This window comes from Chaetura pelagica, unplaced genomic scaffold (genome assembly GCF_000747805.2).
Source record: "Chaetura pelagica isolate M959 unplaced genomic scaffold, ChaPel_1.0 scaffold130, whole genome shotgun sequence".
In the NCBI taxonomy this organism is placed as follows: Eukaryota; Metazoa; Chordata; class Aves; order Apodiformes; family Apodidae; genus Chaetura; species Chaetura pelagica.
Window position 1 is genome coordinate 540710 of NW_009951915.1, and position 13606 is coordinate 554315.

Below are 13606 nucleotides of genomic sequence, written 5' to 3' on the forward strand. Positions count from 1 at the left end.
GCAAATAAAAGCTTGAGAACAGCATTTAATAGTAAAATCTCTGAAAGAATATTTGAAAGCTATAAGCTCTAGGGAGCGATGTCTTTTTACCAGGAGTAAGTTTGGGCATATCTGTTAATTTTTGTGTTGCTTCAGTGCAGAGAAAAATAATGCACAGCAATGGCTGGAGTATTTAAAGAATTCAGATTATCTGATACTTATCTTTGGTGGTTGGTTACAGCCTGGTCTGAACACAGCCACTGGTAACTCATGAGTGATACTGTGATCTTTTTCCTCTAGACTTCACTGGCCAGTGAGAACACATCTCAAGATGGGAAATATTTTTGCTAACCTCTTCAAAGGCCTCTTTGGCAAAAAAGAAATGCGTATTCTAATGGTTGGTCTGGATGCTGCAGGAAAGACTACTATTTTGTACAAACTTAAACTTGGTGAAATAGTAACTACTATTCCTACTATAGGTAAGATTTTTACATTTCTATAACTGTTTGATTTGAAATTTGGGTTTTATTGTCTGCAGCAGTATTTTGCTGCCACTCTGTTCATTTGGTGCTGAGCCCTGACTTGGTTGTCAGAACAAACACTTTGTAAATCCATGGTGTGAAGAAGGCACAGCCAAACTTTCCAGCATGGGGAGCAGGATACATTACTCTGCTTTTTTACTCCATTGCCTCTCTTTAGTCATTTATAGAGCAACCCTTTATGGGCAACAGCAGAGCATTCCACCCTTGTAAGCATGTTGTGGCAACAAGTACATTAGACTGAGAAACTGAGAGTGACTTTTTTAGAGCGTGACTGTGAGACCACCGTGATCAGAGACATGGCTTAATTGCAGTCCTTAAAGCCCAGCACTTGTTTGATTTCCTGTAGTTTGCTCTGCATTTTCTAGCTGCTTAGGTAGCAATTAGAGTTGCTTATTAGTTTACAGGGGTTGATGCTGGGAGGAGGAGTTTGAGAGAACCCATGTTTGATGGCTTCAGTGTAAGATTCTACTTACTTAAAGTAAATGCAAATGGTAAGATAATGTTTCTAGTTAGGACATTCTGAGTGTGACTTGATAAGTACAATAGGTCCAGGGCCAACTCTGTTTCACTGAGATTTTTGCTGTAATTTCTATTTTAGGTTTCAATGTGGAAACAGTAGAGTACAAGAACATTAGCTTCACGGTCTGGGATGTAGGTGGCCAGGATAAGATCAGGCCACTCTGGCGCCATTATTTCCAGAACACACAAGGTGAGTCTGAATGCTTCAATCACAGGTTTCCAGAATCTGATGATTATTTTTTTTAATATCATTACTATGATAATCTTGCCAGTTTCTTTAGGAGGGGGGATATTTGTTATGATAAAAGGGTGTGTTTGTGTGCTGCTCTGGCTCTTCTGTTAAGCGAGTGCAGGTTCAAAGAGGGACAGGAAGAAATGCAGAAACCAGTCTTCCTTGTCCATCTGACTCACAGCAAGCTCAGAATTTTGTTTTTGTCCTGCAAGCGTCTCAGTGCTCTGCCTTCACTTCAAAGCAGAGCCTTTGCTAGAAGCTCCTGCAGCCCCATGAACTGAGAGTTTGTCACTTCTGCCACTACTGCCCCTTCATAATCATAGGATCATGGAAATTATTTAGGTTGGGAGGGACTTTAAAGATCATCTCGTTCGAATGTGCGTGCACTTGAGTCCTGTCACAGGATTTGAGAGGTTGCTACTCATTGGACAATGTGGTTATGTAGATGAAGCACATGCCATTTAACAACCTTTTCAGCAAGAGCAGATTTTTCTCTCAGATGTAAGATTACAGTAATAAGTATTTTCCTGCTATATACTGAATTGTTTTGCATTGTTTTCTCTTCAAAGCAGAGTTCTGACCTCTGTAAGTACTTATCACTTGTAAATAACTGCTGGTGTGTGCTTATTCTGATTGTTTGCTTATTCCTAGGTCTGATTTTTGTGGTTGACAGTAATGACAGAGAACGAGTGAATGAGGCCAGAGAAGAGCTTATGAGAATGTTGGCAGAAGATGAGCTTAGAGATGCTGTTTTATTAGTGTTTGCTAACAAACAGGTATGCCCAAGGAAGGTGGCTTTTTGAAAACATGACACATTTTTGAGTGCTAGATCTTGAGCTTGACATTCATGTTGTCAGTATAGCAATAATTGATAAGCTCTCAGTAAATGTCCATTCAGTTTTGCAGAAGACAGCAAGCCCATGTATTCAGTTATCCTGTTCTCATCTGAAAGGAACATCCTTCTCAACAGTCTCAGCTAATGGAAATGTTTCTGTGTGCAGTTATAGGGAAGGATTCTACCAGTTTGATTTGTAAGGCTGGTTTGGCTCAAGTGTAGCACCTGCCCAGGCCTCCTTCAAGCAGGGGGAAAGCCAGAATGCCAGAACCTCCCTAAATTCTTCACTGAGGGCATCAGTGGTGGTGGTGGAAGTACTGTCTGACTTTTGGTGTAGCTGTGTTGACCTGTACTTCTCTAGGCCACAAAGGGAGCTGAGGTTTCTGTCTTTTATTGCTTATAAAGGCCTTGGTAGCTTAACCCCAAATGCCAAGGGTCTTAAATATGACTAGTAAATTTACAAAAGGAGTAGCATCCTGCTTCATCGACTGCACCGGCTCAGTTGTGGAAGGTAAAGATGCACTCAGTCTTGTCTAGGACTAGAAACAGAAGCAGTACTAAGCCGAGTACAACTTCTATCATAGAAGTTGAGCCTAAATCATAACTGCTGTCATGGAAAACATTTCCTGAGTAAGAAGTGAATGAAACAGACCTTGCACTGGAAGTGGTTTTGGGTCAATGCTGAGGGGCTTAATGACTTGATCCAACCATCAGCTGTCTCACTTCTGTTTTCTGAAGAGAAATTATGCTTAGTATGTGCTTTATTGCATGGTCTTAAACCTTTGAGACCTCTAGCAGTGTAGAAGAGATAGCTTGAATATAAAAGTGAGTTCACTGTGCTTTTCTGTAAGAGGAGCTTAGAAGCACATACAGCCTCTAACTTTGTTTTATAGGCTTTAAAGCTGATGATCAGAACTGGTTTAGGGAGACAGGCATTTCTTCTCAGCGAGTAGGGGAGAAAGTAACTCTTCTTCCTTCCCTCAGGACCTGCCCAACGCGATGAATGCAGCAGAAATCACAGACAAACTTGGACTGCATTCTCTTCGTCACAGGAACTGGTATATCCAGGCAACCTGTGCCACTAGTGGAGACGGTCTCTATGAAGGACTGGACTGGTTGTCCAATCAGCTCCGAAACCAGAAATGAAACCATAAACCTTCTTTTTCCCTCTTTTTCCACCCCTCCCTCTTATTTCCTCTTATTTGCCCTTCGCTTTACTCTAATGTGGCAAACTGTGCTACTTTGTGGTATTGAGTGCCGGAAGCTGTTTTCATTTCTTTTGTCACAGTATATATTGCATCATGCTGTAAATGTGGCAAATACAAGCCTGAAAACAGTTAGGTTTCTTATTTAATGTAAATAGTTTTTGTTTCCAATGAGGCAGTTTCTGGTACTCCTATGCAATATTACTCAGCTTTTTTATTGTAAAGAATCAAATCACTGTTTAGTACTTGGAAGGGATTTAAGTGGGTTAACATAAGGGTTGCCAGTGGTCCTTGTGCAGTAGAGCTGAATACTATCTGGGATGGGTTGTGAGATCTGAGAGATCCTGTTTTGGTGGTTGGTTTTTAACCTGAATTATGTATTTTTTTAAGTAGTCAAGGAAAAGTAAAAACACTTCAAGGTGCAAACATCTGACATAGCTTCTGCTCTTCTAGCTCTGATGCAGTGACTTTGGATTCTTTTGAAGTGGTGAAGCAATGACTGACACCCAATTAGCTTCATCCAGTTATCAAGCAGATCATACCTGGTAGATCTTTGGCTCTTTCTGTAGCTCATAGTGTATGCTCATATTTGTTCATATTCATGAAAGATTTGTTGGACCTGGTTTAGATGAGCTTGCCAGACTCATGCTAAACATCTGACTTTTGGTTCAGGTGAGATTTATCACTTCCATTGGACCTGAATAATTTCCAGAAGTCACACTTTTAGCCTGTTGTATTTGTCAAAAAAAAACAACAACCAAGTGTTTTGTACTTTTCTTGTGTGTAAACCACTCCAGAGGGCAAACCTTTCCACAGAAAGCACAGCCTGTACTGGTCCTAAGCTCTATAGGCAGAAAGTACTGTACTTAACGTAAGAATTGCCATGAAAAACACCAAACATCTATGTATAGCATCTAGGAAAAAAAAAACAAAAAGCATGAAAGTTTGGAGAGTCATTCCACTCTAGAAGTATTCAATCCCATTTTGGAACAATCCCATATCTGTATATGTGTGAAAACCCTTGGCATCCCTCATACTGCAAGGTTCAGATTTGCCATCAGAAAAAGAAAAAAAAAAAAAAAAGACCTCTTTACTTTTCTTTTGTATTTTGATAAACACTGAAGAAGCTGGAGCTGTTAAACTTTAACTTGAGGAACTATCAGAACTGGTTTATTTAGTGTTGTGGAAACTCTTTATTGCTTTCAATACACAATTAGTAATCAACTGTTTTGTATACTTGTTTTCAGTTTTCATTTCGACAAACAAGCACTGTAATTAAAGCTGTTAGAATAAAATCTCTTAACTATATCATTTTTTTTTATGCCTTGCTGTTCATTTGATCATCTTGGCAGAATCATAATGAAATACTTGTTGAATAAAAAGTTTCATGAAACTTGCACTGGTTATCATGTTGGTTTGTATCATCTTTGTACAGGACCATGTGCAGGATCAGTGCAAATCCAACCAGCGTTTTGCCAATCACAATTGGCATGAAAAAATCAGGATGTCTCCTGTTGTTTTCCAGATGATGTATCATTCCTAGTGGGACTCCTGCAGGTGAAGAGGTGGGCAGCAGGTCCTTGGTCCTGGTGGCTGGTGATAAACCGACTTCTGCTGGAGTCCCTTTGTTGCCTCAGGGGCATCTGTTGAGCTGCTTCTTGAGTAGTCCCATCACTTCCCACAACAGGTTCTTCTTCCTGCTCCTCCCACTTACAGAATCATAGAATGGTGAAGGTTGGAAGGGACCTTAAAGATCATCAGGTTCCAACCTCCCTGCTATGAGCAGGGACACCTCCCACCAGACCAGGCTGCACAAGCCTCATCCAACCTGGCCTTGAACACCTCCAGGAAGGGGCTTCCACAACCTCCCTGGGCAGCCTATTCCAGTGCCTTCCTACCCTCATGGTGAAGAATTTCTTCCTGATGTCTAACCTAAGTCTCCTCTCTTCCAGTTTAAAACCATTGCCTCTTGTCCTATCACTGCTCTCTCTGGTGAAAAGCCCCTCCCCAGCTTTTCTTTAGCCCCCTCAGGCCCTGGAAGGTGCTCTAAGGTCTCCCTGGATTAGCAGTTTTGAGGGGGGAAAAAATACAGTCTGCCTTCCTGAACATTTTTGGTTTGCATTTTTCCATTTTGCAGTCCCTCCTGCACCTGGGGTGGAGCTCCTCCCAGCTGGATCTTCCTGCCTTCCCCTGTCAGCTGCAGCTTTCCAGGACCGGTGGTCACGCTTGGGCTGCTGGCAGTTTTCCTGGCTGGAGTTCCAGCAGATTCCTCCCTGACACAGGCTGGAAAACTGTAAGATGAAAGGTGTGTTTTGCAGGTTAGAGAGCAACCTCGCAGGTAGGGAAACCTGGGGCCCTGTGTGAGTGCCAGGAGGAGATGGGAGAGTTTATTCTAGGACTGCCCCATCGTGCAGAGGCTTATCCAGGGAAGGGGGTGTCTCTTCTGCCCTGTCCTCAGCTGGGGCATCTGCAGGAGGAGGTCAGGTGTGGTTTCCCTCAGCCCTGTGTCTGTTCCTTGCACTTGTCTCTGTAGTGAAGGGTAGATACTCTTGGGCAAGCAAGGGGATTACAAAATTCCTGTGAGTCAGGTTATTCTTTCCCAGTTGTTCATCTCGCCCTCGGTTTCAAGCTCTGAATCAGCATCTTTGCATGCCTAATAGGGCAGGACTCCTATTTGTTTTGTGCTGGGAGGGAGTTGAGCTTGACTGGCCAGCTCTTCTGCTGCCATCGCTTTGGGCTGCTGAAATAAGCACAGCTCCCCACTCCTGTCCCCCATCCCTAAAAAAGAAAAGGTGGCTGACGTAGGAGGCAGCACCCCCAGCCCAGCAGCCACGGTGTCACCCCAGGTATGACAGCAGGGGGATCTGTGCCGTGTCCAGGCTGCCCCAGCCACGCTGCAGATCCTGCTCCTCAGTGCCAGGGCTGGGAGGAGGAAGAAATGGGGAATGTGTTGATGTTATCTGGGATCAGCGAGCTGTGGGAGCTGTGCCGGCTGCTCGGGGCAGCACAGACGTTGCTCTGTTCTGGGCTCAGCTGGGCCCCTGGGGGATTTTCACCACCCGTCCAGCCAGCCGGGAGGCAGCTCAGGCGCAGGGAAAGGCGGAGCATGGAACACTGGCTCACAGGACGCTGCAGCTGCTGCTGTTCCTCCTCTGCCCAGCCGGGAACCAAGGCAGCAGCTTGGCAGGGGGCTGTGCAGGCCTGGGGTGTGGAAGGGCCCCTTAACCCCCCCCTCATTCTCGTTCTTATATTTTCCGTATTTTCCAAAACTGTTTTGCTCGGATCTCGATTTTAAGTGCACCCATTCCAGGGGGTGCATGAGGTAAGAGCTGCTGCCTGGTCCCCCTATGTGGAGTCAAAAGTGGGGACTGAACACGGTGTCACCCCAGGTATGACAGCAGGGGGATCTGTGCCGTGTCCAGGCTGCCCCAGCCACGCTGCAGATCCTGCTCCTCAGTGCCAAGGCTGGGAGGAAGAAATGGGGAATGTGTTGATGTTATCTGGGATCAGCGAGCTGTGGGAGCTGTGCCGGCTGCTTGGGGCAGCACAGACGTTGCTCTGTTCTGGGCTCAGCTGGGCCCCTGGGGGATTTTCACCACCCGTCCAGCCAGCCGGGAGGCAGCTCAGGCGCAGGGAAAGGCGGAGCATGGAACACTGGCTCACAGGACGCTGCAGCTGCTGCTGTTCCTCCTCTGCCCAGCCGGGAACCAAGGCAGCAGCTTGGCAGGGGGCTGTGCAGGCCTGGGGTGTGGAAGGGCCCCTTAACCCCCCCCTCATTCTCGTTCTTATATTTTCCGTATTTTCCAAAACTGTTTTGCTCGGATCTCGATTTTAAGTGCACCCATTCCAGGGGGTGCATGAGGTAAGAGCTGCTGCCTGGTCCCCCTATGTGGAGTCAAAAGTGGGGACTGAAGGAGGGGGAACACAACCCTGGGGGATACAAGCCACTGTGGGGGCTTATCTCTGACCCTCCCTGTGCTCTCCACTGGCTTATTCATGAGCCACCCTCCTGCTGTCCCCTCACCCCTGTGGCCTGTGCTGCTCCATCCATCCCACTTCCTCAGTGTGGGATAAAGCTCCTGCAGTCCCGTGAATGGATTAACTGAGCTTGTGAAAAGCAACAGGCAGGAGGGTGAAGCCTTGGCAGTTTTGAAGGGGTTGAGGGCAGGAGAGGCTGAGCTCTGAGGCGGGGGGAGACACCAGCTCATGGCTCGAGCTGCAGTGGGTACAAAACTGCCAACAGGATCCATTCCACCCTCCTCTTGGAAGGCAAAGGGAAGGAGAAGTCCATGGAGGGAGCATGACTCAGAGCTGGGATTTGCATGGGCTCTGGGTTTTTTTCTCTGCTTGTGGTTATTGTTCAGCTTTCCTTCAGTTCCCTTTTCAGGCTTGAGCTCCCAGCACTGAGTTCCTGTTAAACCCAGCCCTGCTCCACCATCCCCATCACTGTCCTGGGGCCCTTCTAGCAACGACCAGTCACAAGCTGGACCCCCAGAAAACCCAGAGGGATAACCCCAAGCTTGGTGAGCTCAGTCAGGTGAGTGCCAGCAGGGTCAGAGCCTCTGACCAGGAAGCACTTGAGCCTGGGGTTACCCCACATGTGACACATGGGAGCCACACAGTGGGTCCCTGGGATAGATCCAGGGGCTCAGACCAAGAGGAATAACCTCATGACAAGCCCCTGGAAAAAATCATGGAGTGGGGGGGTGTGTGCAGAGTAGCCAAGGCTTGCAACCACTGTGGGTATTGCCCAGTTTGGTGGGGTTAAGCACGTGCTGGCAGGCAGGGAGGGGAGCAGGACAGAAGGGCTTTATCTCTGCTGATGGCCCTGGTCCCACAGTGCATGTGTCCCCCCCAGATAAATGCTGCCCTTGTTACACACTCCTGATCCCACCCCAAACCAGCAGCTCTGCATCTCGGCTGCAGGCAGGGCTGTGGACACGGGCACCAAGATGACAGAAGACACCCCCCACACACACCCCCACACATGCACACGCACCTCCCAACGCTGCCAAAAGCACAAACTGAGGCTGGTCGCCAGCCCAGGGCTTTTGTCTGCCAAGACACACAAACCACCCTGTCTTAAGCAGAAGAAATTGCATCATTAATGACACAACCGAAGCCCTCGTGCTTGGCACGGCTGCTCCGGCAGCCAGAGACACTCCAGAGCTGCTCGGGACAATCCTGCTCCAGTTGGATCAATATTCCTATTTATTGATGTAAAACCCACCCAGCCCTTCCTTCAGGGGGAGGAGAGCACATAAATACTCACCTTTTTTATTTTGAGGTTTAAAATCCTGGATTGCAATTCCCAATCCTGAATCCCTGCCCCGTGAGCAGGGCCAATGTCTGCAAGAGACGCTCCAGCCCCATCAGCCTTTCTCCCCATCAGCTGAGGAATTAATTACTTCAGAGCTTCTCCTTGCAGCCCTTAATTAGGGCACTTCCCCTTTTTTTTTTTTAAATACAAAAAGGCCATTTCTCAACCAAAAGGAACATCCATCACTGTCACCCACAAATGCCTGAGCCACCAAGCCCCCTGATTTTTCCAGGACTTGGGCTGGGAAAACACTCATCCCTGGGAAATGAGCTGCTCCATCCCCACTCAGGTGACATGGACACATGGGGACACTGCCTAAGGACATCATGGCCTGGACATCCCTGTGATGATTTATGCCACCCCCGCAGGAGTTTGGGGGTGATGGAGCCACCTCTGCTTCATGTCCCAACAGGAATTCAGCAGTTCCTGCTTGGGTTTGCCCAAATTAAAGCTTTTTGGGGACAGGGAGGGCGATTGTCACCTTGGAAAAGCACAGGCAGGACTCTGCCCTGTCCTGGGGATCCCAGGGGGTTTTTCCTAAGTGCTCCCCTGGTCACTTGTGTAGGTGTGCACTATGGAGATATGTGATGCCCCATGGGGAGCACATGCCACCCCATGGAGAGCACGTCACCCCATAGAAAGGTCCTATCACCCCATGGAAAGGACTCATGGCCCTTGGAGAGCACTCATAGCCTACTGGAGTGCACCTACTCCATGGAAAGGATGTGTGGTCCCATGGGGAGCACACATCACCTCCTGGAGAACACTGATCACCCCATGGAGAGCAGAAGTGACCCCCCTTGGAGAGCCTGACCATCATAAAACCATCAGGACCAAGATGCAAGACCCCCTAACAGTGTGTAAGCCCCAGGTTTTATTTTGCAGCTGATGAACTTAAGGGAGGGTCTAAGGAAAGTTGTGGCTGCCCCATCCCTGGAAGTGTTGAAGGGCAGGTTGGATGGCGCTTGGAGCAACCTGGGCTGGTGGGAGGTGTCCCTGCCCATGCAGGGGGTTGGAACTAGGTGATCTTTAGATCCTTTCCAAGCCAAACCAGTCTGGAATTCCATGAAACTCTCCTGCAGCCACTTGGCCAGCAGTGACTCGAGAGCATCGAAAGAAGACATTAAAAACCATACTAATATAAACAACTGCATCCAGAGTCTCTTTCCAGAAACGCCAGGCACCCGCAGCGTTCCCACCTCCCACCCCACCACCATCCTCTTCTGCCAAAGGCTCGGCAGGCAGGGGGGAGGTACAGGACCCCAGGGGTGGGCAGGGGGGGCTGCAGGACCCCTGGGGAGGGCAGGGGAGGTGCAGGACCCCGGGGGAGGGCAGGGGGGGCTGCAGGCCACGCCCTGTGCCAGGCTCAGCCCCCACCACCCGCCCCTTTGGTTTTTGCGTCATTTCATCCAAGAGCTCCACGGGGAGGGGAAATACCAAAAAAAAACCCCACAACAACAACAAAAAAATTAAACAAAACAGAACCCCAGGTTCTCTCTCTCTCTCTCTCTCTCTCAGTCCGAATCGGTGTCGTGGCGTTGCCGGCCCCCACGGGATGGAGGGGAGCGGCTCCGGCTCCTCTTCGTGTCTCCGGGTGCTGCTGCTGGGCTTTCCTGCCGTGGTGCCTGCAAAGGATGGGAGGGGGGACAAGTGAGGGGTACCCGAGAAGCAGGTGTTTCACCAGGGCTGGGAGTGATAGGAGGAGGGGTAACGGCTTCAGGATGGAAGAGGGGAGATTTAGGTGAGATATTGGGGAGGGATTTTTTGGCTGTGAGGGTGGGGAGAGCCTGGCCCAGGTTGCCCAGGGAAGCTGTGGCTGCCCCATCCCTGGGGGTGTTGAAGGGCAGGTTGGATGGGGCTTGGAGCAGCCTGGGCTGGTGGGAGGTGTCCCTGCCCATGCAGGGGGGTTGGAGCTAAATGATCTCAAAGATCCCTTCCAACCCAAACCATCCTGTGATTCGGGATGAAAAAAGGATTTTGGAAAGCCAGGAGATGCCCATGGGGCATCCTGATGCCAACCATGACCACGTGGCTCTCCTAAATCCTTCTTCCCATTTTCCAGTGATGACACCCCACCACCCGGGCTTCATCCCAACCCAGCCACCTCTCATCCTGGTCTGAAGAAGAATCAGAGGATGATGGAGCAGTGTCCCTCTTGTGGTGCTTGTCCTTCTTCTTCTCCTTCTTATGTTTCTTCTTTTTCTTCTTCTTTTTCTCCTTTTTGGATTTCTTGCTGCTCTCTGGTCTGCAAGGAAGAGATCAAGCAGTGAGGATCCCTGCTCCACACATCCCTCCAGCTCTTCTGCAAGCTCATTCCCATGCCTCCCTCCATGACCATCCTATCACATCCCTCCTTGGCCAAGGAGAAACACCCAGCACAAAAAATAAAAAGGGTTTTTTTTGGGCAAAAACAAAGAGGTTTTGAGGTAATTCAGGCAGATGCAGCATAAGCTCGATGCCAAATGGAGCCAGAGAAGCATTTTGCAAAATATTCCTCCCCCCAAAAAAGACCATTTCTAATGGTTTCCCACCAAAGGGGTGGTCCCAGTCCTCACCGTTTCTCCTCCACCTTCTCCTCCTTCTCTTGCTTCTTCTTGGAACCAGACATCTCGGGGCTGCTGGAGACTTTCTGGTGCTAAGGTTGGAAGAGGGGGGGAAAAATCTGGAGTGAGTCTGTGAGCCCTTGGCTTCGGCTCAGAAATCTCTCTCCCTTAAACAGTTAAACTTAACTTGGAAACAAGTCAGAACAAAAATAAATATTAATTTGGAAAGAAATCAGCACAAACTTACATTTGGAAAAAAATTAAATTCAAATTAAATTTGGAACTAAAATCAAAATACCCACCAAGAGCTGCTTCCGAATCAAAAAAATTGAGGCTGCGCAAACAGCACGTGGGGAGCTCTTGCAGGTCTCTGTGCTACAACCACCACCAGCTTTGCTTTTCAATACATTTTAAAGAAATTTGCCTTTTTCCTGGCTTTTTTTTAAACCTCAGGAGGAAGACCTACCGTGAAGATAGAGAGCCCCAGCTTGGCTGCCTCCTTGTCCTCCTTGGAGAGCATCACCCGCCCGGCGCTGCTGCTGGGGAGAGACGTTGCCACGAGTCACAACATTCAAAAAAACAACAACAGACAACCCCACACAGAAATGGTAAAAAGAAAAAAAAAAACAACCCAACAATCTAATTGCCCTGAATCGGGGTATTTGGGTGCCCCCCCAGTACCTGGAGCTGCCCAAGCCCACCAGTCGATCTACGTCCTTCTCGTCCCGCTCGGCGCCTTCACGTTTGCACACCTCGGCCAGGTCCTGTGGGGTGGGGAAAGGACCTTCCTGTTTGTGTGTGTGCCCCAAAAGCAGGGGTGGTGGCATGGGGATGCCTGGGGACCCCCCCCTTACCTCCTTGCTCAGGGCAGTGGGCTGCCTCTTCACGTTCTTGTAGCCCCTACAAAAATGCAAGCAGACCCTCGGTAAGTTTGCGGGTGACCCCGAGTGGGGTGGGAGTGTTGATTTGTTTGAGGGTAGGAAGGGCCTACGGAGGGATCTGGACAGGATGGATTGATGAGTTAAGGCTCTTCAGAGGGACCTGGACAGGCTGGATCCACGGGCTGAGGCCAATTGTACAAGGTTCAACCACACCAAGTGCTGGGTCCTGCACTTGAGTCACAACAAACCCGCATCAGGCTTGGGGAAGAGGGGCTGGAAAGTGCCCAGGGGAAAAGGAGGACCAGGGGGGTTGGTCACAGCAGCTGGAGATGAGACAGAGTGTGCCCAGGTGGCCAAGGAGGGTGGTGATAGCAGACAGGTGAGGCCACACCTGGAATGCTGGGGTCAGGTCTGGGCCCCTCAGGACAAGGAGGACATGGAGGGGCTGGAGCGTGTCCAGAGAAGGGCAAGGGAGCTGGGGAAGGGGCTGGAGCACAAGTGTGAGCAGGAGCAGCTGAGGGAGCTGGGGGTGTCCAGCCTGGAGCAAAGGAGGCTGAGGGGAGACCTGCTGGCTCTGCAGCTGCCTGAGAGGAGGTTGGAGCCAGGGGGGTCGGGCTCTGCTCCCCAGGAACAAGGGATGGGACAAGAGGAACCGGCCTCAAGTTGTGCCAGGGGAGGTGGAGGTTGGATCTGGGGAACAATTCCTGCCTGGCAAGGGCTGTCAGGGCCTGGCCCAGGCTGCCCAGGGCAGGGGAGGGATCCCCATCCCTGGAGGGGTTTAACAGACACATCCATGTGGTGCTGAGGGACACGGGGCAGGGCTGGGGGGGGAACGGTTGGATTGGATGATTTTAAAGCCCTTTTCCCACTTCAACGACTCCATGATTCTGGGATGTGGGGGGAGGAGGAGGGAGGCTTTGCCCCCCTTTATTTTTTGGGGGGATGTTGGAGGGTAAGGACTCACAGGGCAGCCATCATGGCCTCCTGCTCGGCCAGGCGGACGGCAGCCAGTTCCTCCTCCCGGGACAGGGCCGGGGCTGTGTCCTTCTTGCCCTTGGCATACCAGGTCAGGTCCTTCCCCTTCTGCCACCGGCCCACGGGAGCCATCAGGGAATTACCTGCAGGGAGAGAGATGGAGCCATCAGGGAATTACCTGCAGGGAGAGAGATGAACACACACACACACACACACCCCCCAGACTCAAAAAATAAACCTTCACACCCAAAAAAAACCTCCCAAGGACACCCCAAGAGCTGTGCTGGGGGGTGAGGGACACACACATCCCCCCACGGTCAGGATATGGGGGGGGGGGTTTCAGCTCTTACCCAGGTAGTTTTCCCTCTGTTTGTCCATCTTGACATCTTCCCAGTTGAACTGGTCCTGGCCCCCCCGGACCCCTCCTCGGGAGGAGCTGAACATGGTGCCAGACCCTCCCCCCCCCTTCAAGGGGGTGGGGTAGGTGGTCGGTGATACCTGCAAAGGTAGAAAACACCGGGTTTTGCCTCCCCCCTCCCCAAAATGCTCCGTACAACCCTTTGGGGGTCGGGGGG

The 13606-nt window shown here is 49.9% G+C and overlaps 2 protein-coding genes across 2 annotated transcripts; one reads left to right on the forward strand and one right to left on the reverse strand.

Moving 5' to 3' along the window:
* The first annotated feature begins 283 nt into the window (after window positions 1–283).
* Window positions 284–4708, forward strand: ARF1 (ADP-ribosylation factor 1). The gene is made up of 4 exons (XM_009994497.1): window positions 284–458; window positions 1120–1230; window positions 1924–2048; window positions 3092–4708. The coding sequence occupies exons 1-4, from the start codon at window positions 311–313 to the stop codon at window positions 3251–3253; spliced, it is 546 nt and encodes a 181-aa protein (XP_009992799.1). The 5' UTR covers window positions 284–310; the 3' UTR covers window positions 3254–4708.
* Window positions 4709–10146: 5438 nt separating this feature from the next.
* On the reverse strand, window positions 10147–13475 carry LOC104386104 (chromosome unknown open reading frame, human C1orf35). Its single transcript, XM_009994645.1, has 8 exons — window positions 13382–13475; window positions 13021–13174; window positions 12030–12075; window positions 11857–11939; window positions 11642–11714; window positions 11188–11267; window positions 10709–10865; window positions 10147–10257 (listed from the first exon to the last, which is right to left on the reverse strand). The coding sequence occupies exons 1-8, from the start codon at window positions 13473–13475 to the stop codon at window positions 10147–10149; spliced, it is 798 nt and encodes a 265-aa protein (XP_009992947.1).
* Between the last annotated feature and the right edge of the window lie 131 nt (window positions 13476–13606).

Bases quoted from the DNA above. Each gene is read 5' to 3' on its own strand.
- LOC104386104 (XM_009994645.1), bottom strand. From the start codon at position 13,475: ATGTTCAGCTCCTCCCGAGGAGGGGTCCGGGGGGGCCAGGACCAGTTC. The intron at 12,076-13,020 runs GTGAGTCCTTAC...GCATTTTTGTAG, and splicing joins GAGGCCATGATGGCTGCCCT to GGGCTACAAGAACGTGAAGA. The intron at 11,940-12,029 runs GTAAGGGGGGGG...CCCACCCCACAG, and splicing joins CCACTGCCCTGAGCAAGGAG to GACCTGGCCGAGGTGTGCAA.
- ARF1 (XM_009994497.1), top strand. From the start codon at position 311: ATGGGAAATATTTTTGCTAACCTCTTCAAAGGCCTCTTTGGCAAAAAA. The intron at 459-1,119 runs GTAAGATTTTTA...TTTCTATTTTAG, and splicing joins AACTACTATTCCTACTATAG to GTTTCAATGTGGAAACAGTA. The intron at 1,231-1,923 runs GTGAGTCTGAAT...GCTTATTCCTAG, and splicing joins TTATTTCCAGAACACACAAG to GTCTGATTTTTGTGGTTGAC.